General features: G+C 36.7%; 2 protein-coding genes across 2 annotated transcripts in view; both read left to right on the plus strand.

Annotated features, from left to right (window-relative positions):
- The first annotated feature begins 11,227 nt into the window (after positions 1-11,227).
- On the plus strand, positions 11,228-14,189 carry LOC137402452 (uncharacterized). Its single transcript, XM_068088951.1, has 4 exons — positions 11,228-11,673; positions 11,990-12,215; positions 12,301-12,429; positions 14,022-14,189. The coding sequence occupies exons 1-4, from the start codon at positions 11,228-11,230 to the stop codon at positions 14,187-14,189; spliced, it is 969 nt and encodes a 322-aa protein (XP_067945052.1).
- Positions 14,190-14,309: 120 nt separating this feature from the next.
- LOC137402453 (transient receptor potential cation channel subfamily M member-like 2) overlaps positions 14,310-19,913 on the plus strand; it is a 32,374-nt gene continuing 26,770 nt past the window's right edge. Inside the window, exons 1-2 of the mRNA XM_068088953.1 lie at positions 14,310-14,453; positions 15,709-15,816. Coding sequence (XP_067945054.1) covers positions 14,310-14,453; positions 15,709-15,816 — 252 coding nt within the window. The remainder of the gene's footprint in view (positions 14,454-15,708; positions 15,817-19,913) is intronic.

The raw sequence follows: 19,913 nt of genomic DNA on the forward strand, positions 1-19,913 counted from the left end.
GATAAGTAGATGTAGGCGACCTAAAGTCGCAACGCGACTCCCAGGTTGGCACAGCTGGGGGCCTGGGGGTGCTGTAAGCCCCCAGTGAAGTCCGGGGCGATGCCCCGGCTGCCAAAGCTTACAGGGCTTTAAAATCATGTATATGATATGAGATATGAGCACATCTTTAGTAATAAATAAGTTGAGAAAATAATAAAAATCAATGCCTTTTCCCTTTAGTACAAATGCTGACTGCCATTGGTTTGCGGTAATTTGATTTTAGCCTTTGTTGTAGACAACCAATTAGGATCACAATCTTGTCATGTTACTAGAACATTACATCACTGTATTGTACTGTATGCTGCTTTTATATTGAATGACCATTGAATTTCGACTATAATAACATTAGTGTACTTGAATGAATGAAATAGAGTTATAATATACCTTAAGAATTGGCACAGTTTAAAATCTTTTGACTCTAACTATAGTTATACTTAAAAAAAACACAAATTTTCTAACCATAACTTAGTTAGGGAGAGTTAGGGTAGCACTACATCACTGTATACAGTGAATTTGTAAGACTGGTGGGCATAACATAAACTACAACACATCCCTTTGGAAGGTCACTCAGATTTCGAATACTTCGAGTTACCAGATCTTCAGAAACTCTTGCACGTTGTGCTGAACCTCCCGTTTGGTGTTACTCACCTCTAATTGTTTTGACGACACATCTGTCCTGTTGGCCTTGGCTCTGTACATGCTTGCCAATGGGTTAGGTGAATAATAGCCTGTAACCTTTACAGTTTGCTATATTGGTCTATATGAATATAATGTATATTATACTGATATATATATATGATGCCACCTGGGCTATGTGTGGTTTCAGCAAATAAACCTTTGCAAACCTGAACCGGTTATCGGAGGAGGTGCTCAACAGAAAAATGTCTAGGCTTTAACTCCTTTCAACGGGGCCAATCCGGGTTCAATTTTTTCCACTTTCAATGTAAAAGATGCTTTCAGGCAGACAGTTGGTGCTGGTGTAATCAGGTCTGTGTGAGTTGGTCTTGCCCAGTTCTCTTCACTCAATCATCTTTATGTAGGTCTCCATTCTTCAGTTCAATGAGATCTCACTGTCTCCAGGTCATGCAACTATGTCTATAAAATTGTGTGTGTGTATAAAAAGGTTAATGTTCTCCTAGAAGTTATCCATCAAAACTTTGAATACGAAAGGTAGTGATAGAGCGTCTGGTTAAAAAACTTGTCGATGCATTTGTGGTGAGTTCAAATCCATCAATATCTGGAATTTTAATGTCAATATTTTAATAGCTATAGCCGGAATGACAGATCCACAGATCCACAGACATACTTTGAGAAAATAAATATATATATATATATATATATATATTGTGGAAAGGATTTTTGTTAATCACTTTCTGCAATGAAGTCGTAAAGGTCAAACATAATGAATGTCAAGGTGACAACTAAATAGAGGTAGGGCTTAATGGATGGGTGGTACTGTATTTTTCAACCTTTTTCCTGTATTGATGTCATATTAGAGGTAGCATCCAAATAATTTTGGCATTCAAATAGAGGTTTTACAGTGAATCACTTGACTTTACACAGCTCACCACATTTTCGCCTAATCCAGAATATTCTGAAGGTCATCGGAAGGGGCCCAAAAAACCAGTGATTGTCGATGCGTTATATCGTGAAAAGCAATGCATCTGTACACTTATCTTTAAACTAAAGACTGAAAGCCACTCTTGCTCCGTTATACAAGCACCTTGTGTGCAAACACTACAGAGAAGATCCTGTTACATACCTTCAGTTTCAATAAAGCCAAAGATTCTTTTCTTCACATTTGCTGCTTTTGTGGTCATTTCAAAAGGCTTGTAGAAGAACATATTTCCTTGATGTTGTTTACTGGTTGCAGATTACACCAATCAGATTATTTTTTGATATAATCGACATCAGTTGTTTTATCAAACTGAACTGTATACAAACCAAGTAAGTCATCTTCGACTTTATTGATGATCTGTTCTTTGATATGTTTTGTCATTTATGGTATTATTTTCTGTACTGCTTGACAAAGGAGTTTGACCAGTTTCCTCTCTGCCTTTAAGAATACTTTCAGAACTAAGAGAACCTTTTTTTACTAAGCCCTCACCAAAATTGTGCTTTTTTGTAATGAGCAAACTTATTTGGCAAGATTTTAAAAACAAAGTTTTCTGTAGTTGCGATACAGCACCTGTTGAGCCATTTTTTTGTCTTTGTGTAATTTCACCACTTTTTGATTCTTCTGAACAAGATTATTAGTCCAGTGCCTGTGATGCTGAATTGTAAAATAGCAGAAAACGGCTAACAGAAGTTTTTTTGATTAGTTCAAAATGGTTAATGCAGCATAAGTTAACTAAACCAAAGCTTTTGGAAACTGAAAACTTGCCATTTCTAGTGAGAATGTTGAAAATACAGTTGTACTATTTCACAACGCGCAGTCATGATTTCGCAATTACTACGCCAAGTTAAACTATGAGTGATCTGGTTTTTCATTATTAAAGAAAGTAGTGCGTACAGAGCTGTATGCCCTAGAGCGATTGGGCGGTTGAGCCGCCCTAACTTTTTAGTAATTTTTAACAGCTAAGTACTAAGAATTGCAGTCTATGCTCATTCACTTGGACTTTCCTACTACTAATTGCGAGCATTAAGTTGCGCTCTAGTGCAACTAGCGATGAGGCGCACCGATCTAGTACAGTGATACTTCAACTTACGAGTGCTCCAACGTACAAGCAACTTGAGATACGAGCAAGCTTTTAAGCAAGTTTTAGCACTAACATACGAGCTATGTTTGAGATACGAGCACGTGAGTCAGTTGCCAAGTATGCCGGAGGTGTTTTATGAGAACAGCATCACTCTGTATTTTTCAACTGCTCAGGTTATACTTTTGTACCATGTTTTATGTGCGCGATTTTAAGGGCAGAATTATGTGAATTAAAAGTACTGTTTGTTGACCAAAAGTTTGCCAGTAAAATGAAAGATAAAGCAAAGAAAAAGCAAATGATAACAGTTGATGTTAAACGGAAAGTTATTGAAAAATATGCGAAATGTGGATGCGTGATTGAGCTAGCTCAGCAATAGGACAAAAATACATCCACAATTATCAAACAGAAGGGTTATATTCAGGGCATTTAATTCGCAAAAGAACTAACCATAGTTTTTAAACGGCGCAACGATCTTCACGACTGCTGATGGAGAGACTGCTCAGGCATTGGATAAAAGATGAACAATTGGCCGGTGACCGCGTAACTGAAACAATGAAAAGGGCCGGTGCTATCTATCAAAACTATAAAACTAGTTATTCGGACAAGTTGGCTAGTGGTCGTGCGTTAACCCTTTGTGACGACACCTGTTTTTGTACTAATCACAACATGTTGCAAGGGCAACAAAGGCAAACATCCTTAGATATATTTATCTTAAAACGGCCGGCTAGTCGGGAAAGCGGAACAAAGGAAAAATTAGCTAACCAGCGAGAAACTTCAAACTATTAACGCCGAATTTTTTTTAATTACGTCAAGTTAAAAATGAAAGTTTGCTTTTAGGTTTGCTTCTAAGTTTGTCTTTTAAGACTTTGATAAAATCCTAATTTATTAAAGTCAACTGTTGTAATGAAGGATAACTTATACCTTCCTCCCTGGCAAATGCTAGAGTTAGCTGCTATTGTATGTTTTAATTTTACATTTTAATTAATCCCATTTCCTTGCATTATTTTTTATTTGCTGCTTTTTGAAAGCATGTGGTAAGTTAGGACAATAACCAACATGTTCTTTCTGTTACAATATCTTGTTTTGAGTGTTTTATTTGCATTTTTAGAGTATGGAAACCAATCAATATATATTTGATTGTTCTATATATAAATAAATTGCACCAACATGCGAGTAAATTGACATACGAGCTCAGTCTCGGAACGCATTAAGCTCCTAAGTCGAAGTATGACTGTATTGGTTTTGCCTGCCATTAGTGCACTGAGTGAGAAATTTTTTCTGCATTGAAGCAAATCAAAACAGCTATGAGGAGCACTATTGGGCAGGCTCGTCTAAATAATCTTCTAGTATTACACATATATAAATATGTTGAAATACATGTAGAAGCAGAATCAATTGTGAAAGATTTCTGTAATGGACACGTTGACAGAACAAAAGATATTGCAATAAAAAAGTAATAGCTCTTGTTCTTTCAATGTTTTATACAGAAATCTGTATTGTCATGAGTTCTATATTGTTCGTTGAATAAAGAAAAAGTTTTGCCTACCATGAACCATAAGCAATATATTTATGTAGATTCCGATGCTTACAATTGATTGCATTTATGCATACTTTGAGGGTTGTTGATCCTAAAAGGTCTAGAGCTCTGAGGCGCTGCCCCGTAGCCTCAGGGGGCCTAACCGTAGCCGTAGCCGTAGGCCGTAGCCGTAGAGGGGGCCTAACACCGCCCCCTAAACCCCCAATTGTTCATAACTAGTCGTCTAATATTTGCAGCCTCAACTTGCAACCAGGGAATACAGGCCTGCAAGTTGCTTGCAAGTTGAAATGGAAAAAAAGGCTGTTACCTCATATGCTTTACACTGTCTAAAATCAGAAAATGAAAACTGTAACTTGATTGTTTTATCATTCAAGCGGCTCAGCACCGCTGAGTCATATGCTCAGCAATATATTAACTAATATATTGAGCCACAAAGATGTTTATCTAGACTCTATTTGCAAATATCTTCTAATGGACTGGGAGCATCATCATCTTCTACCACCACCAACACTTCTTAATATGATATCACTATCAGCTGCCATGAGAAATGCTACAGCCATTTCACTCACACAAAAAAACATTACAATCAGCTCAAAGGAGAACTGAGGGGAGTTGAGTAATACTATCTCAAACAACAATCTGGCACAGTTTAGTTTTGTTTAGTAAGTTTTGCTACACTAGAAGAGGATCAGATGGTTGTTGTTCTAGTTAAGGCTTATCTATATATGAGATGCAACTGTTTTACGCAAAGTACACAAAGGTCTAGTGTGTATGTGTAAAATGAGAAGTTCTTGAAAATAAATAAAACAACGGTAACTTTCAAACTTCATATGATGAGAGAAAGGTTTTGTGCAGGACAACTAAATTAAAAATAAATGAAACAACTTTAAAGGTTTTCCAACCAATGTAAATTTAAAATTTCATAACTTTCAGAGATGTGTAAGGTTGTTTGAAACCCGAAATAATTTTCTCCATTAAAATAAGATTATGTAAATTTATTTTTTAATTAGTGGTCCTGCACAAAACCGTTTCCTCATGATATGAAGTTTAAAAGTGACAGTTGTTTGAAAAAGTTTAAAAGCTTCTAAAGTTGTTTTTATTTTCTATCTTAATTTATTTCAATTACCCAGAACACTTTTCTCATGATATGTAGTTTGAAATTTAGAGGTGCAAATGTTGTTATATGTTAAATAAAAATAAATTTTTTGTCCAAATACTTTTTTATTGTAACCATTTAATGATATTAATTTTTTATAGTAATAATAGCTAAACAGATTATATTTAGCCATTACTTGCTAATGATTTCACATTTACATTTAAACCCATCTACAGTTTAATTTTTTCTTCCTAATTTATTTCAACAAAACACTTCTTTCATGATATGAAATTTAAAAATTGTAGTTCTTTGAAAAGTCTTGAAACTGCTACAGTGCTTTTTTCCTCTTCAGTTATTTGGACTGCGTTAAACTGTTTTCTCATGATATGAAGTTTAAAAGTTACAATGGTAAATGTAGTATACGGTATGTTAAATAAAAATAAATTTTCTGTCCAAAGACTTTTTTATTGCCCGAGCAACGCCCGGTAGTACAGCCTAATAACTAAGTCCTATAACCAAGTTATCAATATGTATGTATTGTTATTTATCCAATCTCAATAAAAACCACCATTATTTGTTGAAGTTGTCTCCCTTGTGTCTGTAGAAAATACATTTAATAGCATAATGCATCTATTCACTTGTACTAGTTCAGTGACTAGGTATGAAATACATTGATATAATTACCTTGTAAATAAAACAAAGTGAAATAGTTGTTTAAAAGCCTTTAAGTCACCTTAGACTGCCACGCACACAATACAGGTGTTAATGGCAAATGTCGCCGCCAATAAATTTGACGCTGATTGAGTATTGGCAAGGTTGGCCATTCCGAAAAAATGAATTTCGAAAGACATACATTACAGCTATCTTTTGGAACAGTCAAACCTTGTTCTGTTTTCGGTTTTCTAGACTAAAAAAATTCAACAATTCAGCATCACAGGCACTGGACTATATGATGAGAACATTTATGGCGAAATTTTAGCTTTATGGTCACAGAGTGTGATTGGTTGCACAGCACTTTTCAGAATAATACACATGGGGACAGTCTGTAATACACTCTGATAAGTTGGTAAATTGAACTGTGTAAAACTAAACATGATGTAATATGGTTTAAAGGTACATCGCCTCGCTGTCAGTTTTATGAATGTTTTTACAAATTAATTTCACCTTCCCACCTGCTTTATATAGCGCATACAAAAATAAAAAATGGGAACTTAAGGTACTATGCTTTTTGAAAAGCTCTTGAGGCTCAGCTCGCAAATGAATTGAATTGATTATTTGGTAATTTGTACTTGCTTTAAATTTAAACTAACTTAGCATATCGTATCAGTAAACTTGAATTAAACTAGATCTTTATGGTCATCATAAATTAATTGACTTTATTCTCTTTGTAAAATCTTCAGCAAACTGGCTCAACTCAAAATGCATCATTGCTTCTCTTTATATATCTTCATATATTGTTTCATCATTTGTTTGAACTAGTATGGTAGAGTAATATGATTTGCCTGCATATTATCAATGAGCTTAGTAATGTCATTTTGATTGTCATGCAAACAAATCTAAATTTGTCTAATATACATGATATGCATTAGTCTTTCCAAAAGGCTTGTTTACTTTCGTTTTGTTATAGTCATGCTTATATTTATTGTTCTAAGTGTATATATATGAATACTTGCTTAATTATTTGCTACACAAACAATTAAGGGACTGAAAAGATGCATGTAGTCAAGTTAGTGATTGTGGTTTATTGCTACATAGTTTGATAGGTTGCTGTAAGCCAACTTTGGTAAAATATGATAAATAATTGTTTCTGTGTATTTTGGTGAAGTTAATTAAATTGATTCAGTGAAGTGAAAACAGCTAAAAATTTATTATTTGAATTGTAGAGCTTAAACACCAAATTCAATTGATTTTCACACAATATATAATGCAAATGAGTTGGGGGTTAAATTGTTAATTTTTATACAAGAATTGATATGAATTGAGCCGTTTTACAGTTTTTAAAACATTTAGGAGAAAAATACATGTAACTAATTTACAATGGAATCATAGTATTTGACATACATGCAGAAAACACATGTAGAATACACGTGAGCATACATGTACATTCCATTTTTTCCAATCCAATGCTGTTTGACCTTTGTTTTAATAATGCAAAATCACATATATGTGAAATTATTTTTGACAGAGTGATTTGAAACCTACATGAACAGACAACTCCTGTTCTGCATTGATTGTATCACCGCTTGTTATGACTATTGAGCTATAAGGAATTGTGACAATTATGAGATAATAGTTTATGGCTATAGTAATCATTTTTCTTATAACAATTCTGTTTGCATCTGAAGCAAGATAGCCATATAGCGCTCTATTGTATTTTTACCATATACTAAGCTAATATTTATGAAGCTACTTTTGGTTCCATATAAATACCCACAACATTTTCAGTTCAAGTTGTGTGTTTCTATCAGTGAATAAACTACATTACATTCTAAACTACTTCAGGCTTCAATTCTTTACAAGAATACAACAGGCTAAATTGGCGACAAGGATGGGATCTTCTTGAGTGGACATTGATACCAAGGGAGTTCTCAAAGTATATATCAGCTATGTATACAGTCAGAGAGCTACCTACAGCAGAAGATTCACATTATTCACCTGAAGAAACACACCACCCTCTACCTACAACACCGACGCTGCAGTTGTTTGGTGAGTTAATACATTTGTATTTCTAAACTTCAACAATTGTTAAAACGAGCGAAGTAGCAGAGTTAGTTGCGATGCTTAAGGAACAACGAGTTGAAAATAGAAAGTTAATGCAAATGTTAGTAGAGGTCGCATCTAAAAAACCGAAAATGCACCATGCGGTTTCTATACCTAATTTTTCTGCCTTTTGTTCAACATCTGACTTTGTGGACAGATTACTGGGCTAGATTCAATACTTTTGCAGCGGCTCACACTATAGCAGAAGATCGAAAGCCTAAAACATTTCTCACGTCACAGTCGGCAGTAACATACAAGATTCTAACCAAGCTTTTGGCTCAGATGACCCCACCAAAAGACATCAACCAGCTGATCATGGCAGAAATAACTGGCTTTATGAAAGAACAGTACGATCCGAAGAGATTCATCATAAGAGAAAGGTTCAAGTTTTGGAGTGAAATGCAACGCAAACCAGGAGAGACCGCTCAAGAGCTGGCTGCACGGATCTGTCAGGATGCCACCACTTGTGATTTTGCCTCCATCACTAACCCACTTGATGAGGCTATGTGGACCAAGTTCATTATCTCTGTAAGCAATGAAGCTTTTCTGAAAGCCCTGTTCAAAGTTAAAGTCGATGAGCTGTCTTTCACCCTAGCAGCAGAATTGGCTACAGAGACTGAGGACGCCGCTAAAGTAGCTAAGGAGACTGCACATGAATCCAAAGCTACAGGTGTTAACAAGGTTCAGTCTGAGAAAAACCAGCAATCAACAGGCCTAGCGGTTCTTCATTCAGCGCCAGCCAGGGGAACCGACCACCTCCAAGCTGTTATCGATGTTGTAAAAACCACTTGACTAACACTTGTGCGCACAAGACTTCCCAATGCAATTTTTGTAAAAAGCTTGGTCACATTGAACCTGCCTGCCGAACCAGGAAGAAGAATGCAACTTTAACTCAACTTGTCAAGATAATCAAATCTACAACTGAAATCAAGACTGTAAAGAGAATTGCATCTCTACCCCAACTACAGCAACAGTTGAATATTAAAAATACGGAATTCACTATGGAGCTGGATACCGGAGCTTGTGGAAACTTCATCATGACAGACGTTTGGAAAAAGCTTGATAAACCAACTCTGGAGCCTACTTAAGCACAATATGAATCAGCATCAAAGCATCCAATACATGTATTGGAACAATTCCAAATGTTAGCAACAGTGCCTGATGAAGAAGTGGATGGTCAGACTTTAAACTTTGTAGTGACTAGAATTCCACATATTAACCTTCTTGAATGCGACGCTATACAGAAGCTGCAGATATCGGTCAATGATAAGATGAAACTCAGATCGTCAACCAAAGTTAACACAGTCAACATGATATTTAAGGATCTCCAACCTGGCCGATCTTTGCAGCAAGCTTGTGAGCAACTCTGCCAGGAGTTTCCAAACCTTTTTCAACCAAAGCTTGGATGTCTCAAGGACTTCAAATTGGAAGTTAGATTCAAGCCTGAGGCTAAACCTGTTTTCTGCAAAGCCGACCAGTCCCATTCGCCATGCAATCGGATCTAGTCCAGGCATATGAAGCAGAAATCAAACGAGGGGTTTGGAAACCGCGGAAATTATGGAACGCCAGTAGTGCCCATCAGGAAAGTTTTACTGCCAGGTCAACAAAAGAGAAAGCTGCGAGTATGTGGGGACTACTCAGTTTTTATTAACAGCAACTAGAAACACATCGTCAACCCATGCCACTATCAGATGACTTGATACAAAAGCTAAAAGGCGGTTACGGATTCACAAAGATAGATTTGGCTGATGCATACAACCAAATTGCACTAGCTCCTGAGAGCCAACGACGCCTGGCGTTGAATACGCACAGAGGAGTTATTTTACAGCAGAGACTTCCTTTTGGAATAAGTTTGGCACCAGGCTATTTCCAAGAACTCATGGAGCAGCTCACTAGTGACTTAGAAGGTGTTACAGTGTATCTGAACGATATTCTAGTCAGCAGATCTACAGCGGAGGAGCATTCAAGCAACCTAAGAAAGCTAATGCAACGCTTAGATGAGAAGGGCCTACACTGTCGGAGGGAGAAGTGTGAATTTGCCAAACCTGCAGTCAACTACCTCGGACATCTACTTTCTCACCGAAGCATAGCCAAAGGTGAAAAGACAGACGCAGTCAAAGCCATGCCCAAACTCACATATATCTCATCACTTAGCTCATTTCTTGGATCCGTGGTGTTCTACAGCAAATTTCTACAGAATTTGTCAACAGTAACAGAACCACTCCATCGACTCACTCGAAAAAATGTGCTTTGGATATGGGGATCTGAAGAAGAAGCCAGTTTTTAACAACTCAAAGAGATGCTATGCTCAGAGACTATGCTAGCTCATTTCGATCCATCACTAGAAATTGGAGTTTTCTGCCATGCCTCATCAGTAGGAGTGGGCGCTGTTCTTTTCCATCGATACTCGGATGGTTCAGAGCGACCAATTTTTACTGTATCAAATATCCTGAACAGCACGCAGAAAAAGTACTGACAGATACAAAAAGAAGCACTTGCTATAGTCTTTGCAATAAAAAAGTTTCACCAGTGTCTGTATGGCAGACGTTTCATATTAGTCACCGATCACTGACCATTGTTAGCATTGTTTGTCCAACTAAAGAAATGCCAGCATTAGCGGCTAACAGATTAGCTCAATGGGCTCTACAGCTTAGTCAATACAAATACACCATCAAATACAAGAAGACCAACAAGCACGGCAATGCAGATGCGCTTAGTCGTCTCCCTGTCAGACCTGATCACCATTTTGATGAGGGGGAAGATGGCAAAGATATGGACACAGTCTGCACGATACGCACTAATGGGCAGCAACTAAAACTGACAGATCCAGGAGTGCTACACAAAGAGACTTTGAAAGATCCTATTCTGTCTACTATCATTCACTACACCAGAGAAGGATGGTCTAAAGCAATCAAAGAAAAAAACGCTGAAGCGGAAGACCAAGTTCACCACCTGGATTACAAGGTGCCATGTTTCAAGAAGATTGCTGGATCACTCTCCATTTCCAATGGTTGTCTATTATAAGGATCGAGAGTTGTCATACCGCTCACCCTTCAACCACAAGTTCTACAGATACTTCATCTAGGACATTTTGGCATGCAACGCATGAAGCAGCTGGCACGATCTGCTGTGTATTGGCCGAGGATTGAGGCTGACATCATGGAAGCATGTAAGCAATGCACATCCTGCGCCGAACATCAGAACCAACCAGCTAAGCCTCCTAGCCATCCGTGGAGGCTACCTGAAAAACCATGGAGTCGTATACATATTGACCATGCAATCAACTTTCTGGGATCAAACTGGCTGGTAGTGGTGGATGCTTATTCTAAAGATCCATGCATTCACCCAACTACGTCAACATCCACTAAGACAACCACAGAGCTACGGGAACAAAACTTTGCACATTTTGGCTATCCTCACACTATAGTGTCGGACAATGCCACCACCTTCAAGTCGGAAGAGTTCCAGAGATGTAGCAGAGACCATGGAATAGTCCACCTAACCGGAGCACCTTACCACTCCGCGACAAACGGAGCGGGACGGTAAGGTGACAAACGGAGCGGCAAATGGAGTGGCAGAACGGCTGGTGCAGTCATTCAAACAAGCTCTGAAGAAGTCAGAGTTACCATATAAGCTCACACTAACAGAATTCCTCATGCATTACCGGCGTACGCCACTGACAGGAGGATATTCAGAGAGTGAGCTACTGAATGGATGGCAAATGCGCTGCAAAATCGATGTTCTTCTGCCCTCACTGGCACATCAGGCCCAAGGATGACAAAGCAAGGAAACAGACAAGAATTGGGAAGCTGAACCTAAAACTACTATCGCAAAGATCTACACCTACACAATTGACAGCCCTTGCTATGCTCCCTATTGCGGGCCTCGACGGGATAAAAAACCTCAATGGGTTCCAGCCATTGTCACCAAAGTGTTCGGAGGCCGAAGTGTGAATGTCAAGGAGATTCCCCGAGGACAAACATGGAGGCGACACATTGAGCAGCTGCTACCCCGCTATGGAGTAGAGAAAGATTCGGAGCCAGCAGAGGGTGAAAAGCAACAAGATGGTACTGAGAACGGTACGGTGCAAAGCAACAAGAGAAAAATTGCCTTATTCAGGCATGCAGGGATATAAAAGGGGTGAGGATATAAAAGAAGTATATTTGCAGATGGAGTTCAAATCACAACCTAAGGGTGATGGCAATATTGAAGACCTAGAGAAGGGAGCTGCTGGGAAGAAGTTGGATGATGTTATCAAAAGATTCCAGGATTATCGCAATCCCAGGTCAGATGTTGAAGTGAGTAAATGTAAGTTTAACAATAGCAGTCATGATGGTGGCACTGTAAATGTATTTTGGATGAAACTGAGACAGTTGGCTAAGATTTGTCAATTTGGTGATCAGAGAGAATCCTTGATTTTAGATAAACTACTTTTTACTTTGGATAATACAAAAGAGATAGACAAGCATATGACATAATCAGATAAAAGTGGTTCCTCGACTATGTGATCAAGTCATAGAGAATTGATGAAAAGTCAGGAAAATTGAACCACCAAAAGTCTGAGAAAAAACCTGAAGATGTCAATGCAGTATCTCAGTTTAGAAGAAAAAACCTGTCAAGTCAGCAAAACATAGACTTTCCAAACAGAAATGTGAGAATTGTGGTGGGAATCCCAATAAGGGTTAGCAATTTCCTGCATATGGTACACGGTGTAAACGTTGCTAGAAGTTTCATTACTGGGCAGTAATGTGCAGACAAGATACTGATATAAATGAGACAGAAGATCATGATGTTACGGAGGAAGTTTATCTGGGTGAAATAAACACCATAAATGCTGTTAACTCATCTATGACTTAATCCTTGTATGCAGATTTACGAGTACGCACAAATGCTGTAAAAGGCAAGCAAGTTAGATTTAAACTAGATACGGGAACTGCTTTGAGTGTATGTGGACCAAATCAGTTAACTGGTGTTGTTTGACCTTCTGACAAGAAGTTATTGGAAAGCGGACACACACCACTAAACTGTACTGGAAGAATACAGTGCAAAATGACTGTCAAGATAAGAGGTTACTGCGAAATATATCTATCTAGCTCCAAACCAGAAAATGCCATCACTTAGTAGAAGAGTTTGTGATGAGTTGAAGCTAGTCAAATTTGATGAAAATCAATGCTTCATTGAGATTGCCAATATTAATGTTAAGTTGTTTTCAGGGCTTGGAAAAGTTGGCAGGGAATATTTTATCAAGTTGAAAGAGAAAGCAGTGCCTTGTGTTATAGATGTTCCCAGACCGATATAATTTCCACTGAGAGGCAAAGCGGATAGAAAGCTTGATAAGATGGTGATAGATGGAGTCATCAAGAATGTTGAACCTAATGAAATTATATCACGGTGTGCTCCAATGGTGGGGTTTGCAACAGCTGATAAGGTGGAAGTGAGAATTATATCCGTCTTCACAGAGCTTAATAAGTTTATCCAACGAGAATTTTATCCTATGGCAACGGTGGATGCGAGTTTAGCTATGTTAGATGGATGAACAGTGGTCTCAAAAAAAGATGCCAATGGTGGCTTTTGAAAGATTCCGCTTAACTTAGACTCCAGCTATCTGACCACATTTCTCATTCATTAAGGACGGTTAAGATAATTTTGACTTCCACAAAGCCTATGCGGTAGCCCAGAAATCTTCTCTGCTGAGACGAACAAAATCCTTGAAGACTGTCAAGGTGTTGTCATACACATGAATAATTTGTTTGTATTTGTAAAAGATCAACAGCAACATGGTGAACGACTACAGGTGGTTCAGGACCAGATTGCTGGTATGACCTTAAGCAAGGCAAAATGAAAATTTTGTGAGCAATCTGTTGAGTTTCTTCGACATCTGATTGATTAGGAGGGCATTCATGCAAGACTAAGGCTACAAGGAGTATTGGATTTTCCCGGACCTGTTTATGATCATGGTCTTAGAGATTTTCTGAGCAAGGTATACCAATATGCTAAATTTTCATCTAAGTTTGCCAACATTACAGAGCCGTTGAAAGCGCTACTCAAGGAGCCATAGCAGTGGTTGAAGCCTAAGGAGTCAGCATTACAGAAATTAAAAAGTTTTTTTTGCTAATGCACTTGTTCGTGCTATATATGATGTAAAGAAAAAACTGTAATAACCTCAAATTCAAGCAAAATGAGTATTGGTTCTGCACTCAGAAAAGTTCAAAATGATGGAATTCGGAGGCTTATTGCTGCTGCAAGTCGTTCTCTGACAGCTCGAACAGAGATATACAACTATAAAGAAAGACGGCTTGGGAATTTGCTGGGCTATAGAAAGGTTTGCACCCTATGTCCTAGGTAAGGAAAATATCACAATATAGACTTATCATCAACCTTTAGTATCATTGTTTGGAGATATGTTCCTTGATAGATTGCCACCATAGACTCCGGGGATTCAAGCTTCGTCTACAAAAATTTCAGTACACGAAGAAACATATTAAGGGAGCTATGCATATTACGATAGATGCAATCTATCGATATACCTTTGCAGAACCAGAAAGTTCTGATGTAGCATGAGTGGATGAAATTGAGTATTTCATTGATTTAGTTGTATCTCCTAATGGCTTAGATTCCAGATTAGAGCAACTGAAAGTTGATCAGAGAGCCGACACCACTATTTACCAGTTGATCAGATTTGCTGAAGGAGAGTGGCCGGTCTACTTTTTCTCAGGAGACACACTTCTAAAACCCTACTTTGGCAGAAATTCTTTCTTGTCAATGAGTAAAGAGTTCTGATGCTTGGTACCCAATTAGGCATCCCTGGAAGCCAAAGAGAACAAGTGTTGAAGGATCTTCACGGGTGACATCTTGGAGTTACCAAATGTCCATCAAAAGCTAAGAACAGCCTGTGGTGGCCAGGAATGTCCAAAGACATTAAACAGATGGTAAAAGACTGTAATGACTCTAGAGTAAATTCCAACAAACAATGGGAAACCCTCAGGTCAACCGCTACTCCAGATAAACCTTGGCAATTGCTTGGCACTGATATTCTACTATTTAAGGGTCAGACTTACCTGTTAGTCATTGATTATTACTCTCGCTATCTAGAATTAGCTCTCTTAGGTGCACGAGACTTTTTGTCCAAAAGGTTAACATGCATCTAAAGTCTATGTCTCTTGCCATGGAATTCCAGAGATAGTAATGTTTGATAAAGGTCCACAGTATGCTGGTAAAGAGTTTGTCGACTTTACCATCCAGTATGGATTCCGTCATGTTACCAGCAATCCAGAATATCATAGAGGAAAGTGCAAATCATCAATAAAATCCTGTTTAAAGAAGAGGACCCATATCTGGCACTGTTGGCTTACCGTTCTTAACCACAGTTTAGCCTGTACTTCCCTGCAAAGCTGTTGATGGGAAGGAAACTTAAAACCTCTGTGGTAACTCACCCGGAGGATCTGCTGCACAAACAACCAGATCATGCCCAATTCATTGCATCAAATGAACAGTATAAGTCAATGATGAAGCAGAACCATGATAGTAACTGTAAAGTAATACCTCTACCACATGTTCACTCTGGATATGATGTGTAGGTGAGAAATGAACAGATGGATGGAAAGATGATTGCTGCCTCTGATGATACTACCAGGAAAGTTATAGTTGAGACAAAAGCTGGTAGATTGCTCGAAAACAGATCAGATGTTGGCAATATGTAGCCAAATGCACCTCTACACAGATCCCAGAGAATTGGAAGTCTCCAATAAAGTTTGAGGCAACTGTTCATAAATAGCAAAGACAATAATCAATGGTATTCTATTTGTTTGTATTCATTTGTGAACAAACCTTTTTTACATATCTCTCATTCAGTTTTTTTATATTTTATCTTTGTTGTCAGTACTATCATTATATTCTGGTTTAGAGCTTGAAGGGGAATGTTGTATTATTAAGAGTTGTTTAACCCTTTTTTTATATTGCTGTTAATCACATCCTCTGTTCAGGAGCATTCTAGTGACTCATGAATATTTGTGTGACTTATGAAAGACACTCATTCAATGTTGAACATTCAGACAAGCTGTATTTTTATCTAACTGTAATAATCTAACATAGCTCGCTGAAAAAACTTTATTACAATAACTGTAGTAATAGTATTTTTATAAAAGCCATGTAGTGAAATGAACAAAAAACTTTTGCTAGCTGTAAACCATCCACCTACTCATAAGATTTGTTGGACACAGCCAATTGGGTTGAACTTAAAGGTTTAATTCTTTTATCAGCTTTAGTATTATTATGATTATATTTCTCTACATAATGTTTTATTATATTACATTGTCATTAGCCTGATAATAGGCATAAAACAGTTTGCTAAAAAAATACTGCCATGAAAGATGGTAAAATGAACACAAAATGCAAAAGGTGGAAAGATGAAGTACTGTTTGATGTCAAGTTGAACATAGGGAATAGCAGAAAGCTCTAATTGCTCAGTTTTTAGAATCATCTTTTTCTAGTTAATTTTCTAGCTAGTTTAATAAAACAAGGTGAAATTATGAAAAATATAGGAAAAGTTTAACAAAAGTCATCTCCTTCCTGTTTCAACCAAGCGGTGTCTGACTTTGTCTATATCTTAAAAGTATCATAGCTTTATAATTGAAACAATTTAACACAGAAACTTCTGACATTTGTAAGAAGAATGTTGTGCTTAAAGAGTTGAAACACAACTTACAGTGTACCAGTAGAATAAGTAAATTTAATTAGTTTCCCATAAAAAAGTTTTCTTCAGACAAAAGGCCAATGTAATTAAAATAAAAAAGTTTTGCTAAAATTTCAAGCAAAACTAAAAAGTTCAAAATGGATTAAAGTTCAACCACAACAAAGTATTGAAAGCTTTCAGATTTTGCTGTTAGCAATGCTTTTTGGTAGAAAATTATGGCTTAATACCCTTACTCAGACATTAGTTCATTGCTCTAGGAGTGTTGCTCCGACTTAGAAGACTTATCTTGAAAATCACTCTATGAAACTGTATTCATATAGATTTCATAAACACCTCTAGATCAAAAATACTCATAACTAATTTCTTTGTATATTTTAATTTAATACTTTTGGTGCTCTAGTAACAATAAAAATATATATGCCTTTAGGTCGGATAGTACAAAGTGATGTTATGTTATGGTAATCACCACTTTAGAATAAAGTCGGTTCTTAGTCAAGGTGTTGACTGTATTAGCTAACATACCATTTCAATAGCTGTTGCTAAGCCCTATTATTTTGTCAATGTCAATGAACTATAGCAAACTAAACAAACAGCGTCAGTTAGCCATCTTTCAAAATCAATAGCTATATAAAATGCTCTTTGAATGAATTTTACTTTATCGTCAGGATCAGGTTTCCATAAGTAAGCAATGGCTACTAGTAAAAGGGTTTTATTCATCTCTACACATATGCGCTGCGTACAATGCGCATGCTGCCAGGTGAAATGGAAATTGACATCAAATGCGTAGAATTCACAAGGTAATGTGCTACACCTTCTATTATTTGAGTAATTGAATAAATTGATAGCTAGTTGAAAGGATTTTATATAGCCAACATATAGAGACAGATATATAGACAGTATATAGAGACAGATATATAGCCAATATATAGAGACAGATATATAGACAATATATAGAGTCAGATATATAGACAGTATATAGAGACAGATATATAGACAATATATAGAGACAGATATAAAGACAGTATATAGAGACAGATATATAGACAATATATAGAGACAGATATATAGACAATATATAGAGACAGATCTATAGCCAATATTTATAGACAGATATATAGACAATGTAGAGGGACAGGTATATAGACCGTGTATAGAGACAGATATATAGAGACATATATATATATATATATATATATATATATATATATATATATATATATATATATATATATTGAAATGTATCCTACTTGAAACTAAAATCAGAGTGCTCAACATAGGATGGAGCAGTATAAATTGGAAAGTCAAATAGTTTACTTATCTTTCAGCTACTGTCAGTTTCCTGCTCGCGCATTCTTCAGGCTGTAAGCTTCAACTCTTGAAGCTTGAAGCTTACAGCCTGAAGAATGCGCCAGCAGGAAACTGACAGTAGCTGAAAGATAAGTAAACTATTTGACTTTCCAATTTATATATACATGTATATATATATATATATATATATATATATATATATATATATATATATATATATATATATATATATATATATATATATATATATATACTAATATATAGGTTTTTAACACGAAACTATTAGTAGTGTAAATATAATAGTCAAAATTTTTATCTTCTTTTAAATTATTCTATATATATATATATATATATATATATATATATATACATGTATATATATAGACAGGTTTAAGCTATGGAGTTCTTACTAAGAGTGCTTTATCATGACAGCATGGTAACGGGATCATGATGGTATGGAGGATTAGAATGAACAAATGTTGTTTACGGATAATTGCTGTACTACTTTATGGTTAGTATTAAGCTACACTTTATTGCTCTTTATATGTTAACAGAAGTCGCCATGAGTGTCGCTCCTTCCTCTCATTTCTCTCAAGAAAGAACACATTGCAGGCCTTCAAGCAATGCTCAGGTATCCAATGGTAAGCATTTTTTGTTTGACAATATCATCTATAACCAGTTGGCTTTTTAACTTTTAGCCAAATATAATCAATCTTTAAGGAAAATAATTAAAATTTGTTGCATTCAGATTTTGTGACAATCAAAATGCCTTTCAGATAGGAAAAAAATTTCAAAGTGGGTCTTTAGATGCTCTGGTCAGACATCTTTATTAGAAAAAAAGTCCATCGGTCTGTTTAAGCCACACTTGCAGGTTCAGAAGCAAATTGGCAACAGGATTCCTATTATTTACGTTTAATTTGGCTCAGCAAAACTCTACCTTCTACAGTAATTGACCACCATGGCACGTGTGAGAATATTTGTGCATAGTGTTATTAAAGCTGACAATCTCTTCAGCGCAGCGGATTGTCAGTTCACTAGTGTGTTTAATAACTTAGTAGCAACCATTGTTATAGTTTAAACTGCTATTAGAAATTCAGCTGCTATGCTGTGGGCCATGGAAAATTATAGATCCTATTGGAAAACCGCTGTTTCCAATTGAGTTAGTATCCGGTTTGACTCGCTGATTTCTTGTGATGTCATTGTTACGTAGATACTACGTGTTGTGTTGAAAATGATTATAAACTAATGCACCTTCCTTGCAATCAACCAGGGACTCCGAAGTTAAGGGTTGTGAGAATGAAAGAAAGTGGGAATGATGAGTGAAGAAGCAACAACATTTATTATTCTATCTCTCTAACAAAGTTAAAAATATACTATTGCCTAACTATAGCTAACGAGCCCTATAGTCAGGACTCAGGAGTATATACATTCATGGATACTGGAAAGCTTTAGTTGGATGGTAGAATTGAATATAGTAAGACATGTAGTACCGTCTAATAGTAGTTGGAAGTACTATTAGACGGTACTACATGTAGATGGATGGAACTTCAGTGCAAACACGCAAACAACATCAGTTTGGGTTTCTATGTTTTCAGCGAGCCGACTAAATTTTATTGTAACAGGAAACAGTGGTTTTCCAATAGGATCTATAATTTTCTCTAAAGGAAAGGCTTTGTGGGCCCTAAAGGTCCACAAGTAGCCTTTCAATAGACTATGAGCACCATAAAAGTCAATATTCCATGCATGTGACTCATGCTAAACAAACAATATCAGCAGTGCGCT

This window comes from Watersipora subatra, chromosome 8, assembly GCF_963576615.1.
Source record: "Watersipora subatra chromosome 8, tzWatSuba1.1, whole genome shotgun sequence".
Taxonomy (NCBI): Eukaryota; Metazoa; Bryozoa; class Gymnolaemata; order Cheilostomatida; family Watersiporidae; genus Watersipora; species Watersipora subatra.

What these genes read in the sequence shown, in the direction of transcription:
- LOC137402452 (XM_068088951.1), top strand. Translation starts at nt 11,228, where the DNA reads ATGCAACGCATGAAGCAGCTGGCACGATCTGCTGTGTATTGGCCGAGG. An exon ending in GCGACAAACGGAGCGGGACG is followed by an intron (nt 11,674 to 11,989) that starts GTAAGGTGACAA and finishes CACAATTGACAG; the next exon opens with CCCTTGCTATGCTCCCTATT. An exon ending in ATGGTACTGAGAACGGTACG is followed by an intron (nt 12,216 to 12,300) that starts GTGCAAAGCAAC and finishes GTATATTTGCAG; the next exon opens with ATGGAGTTCAAATCACAACC.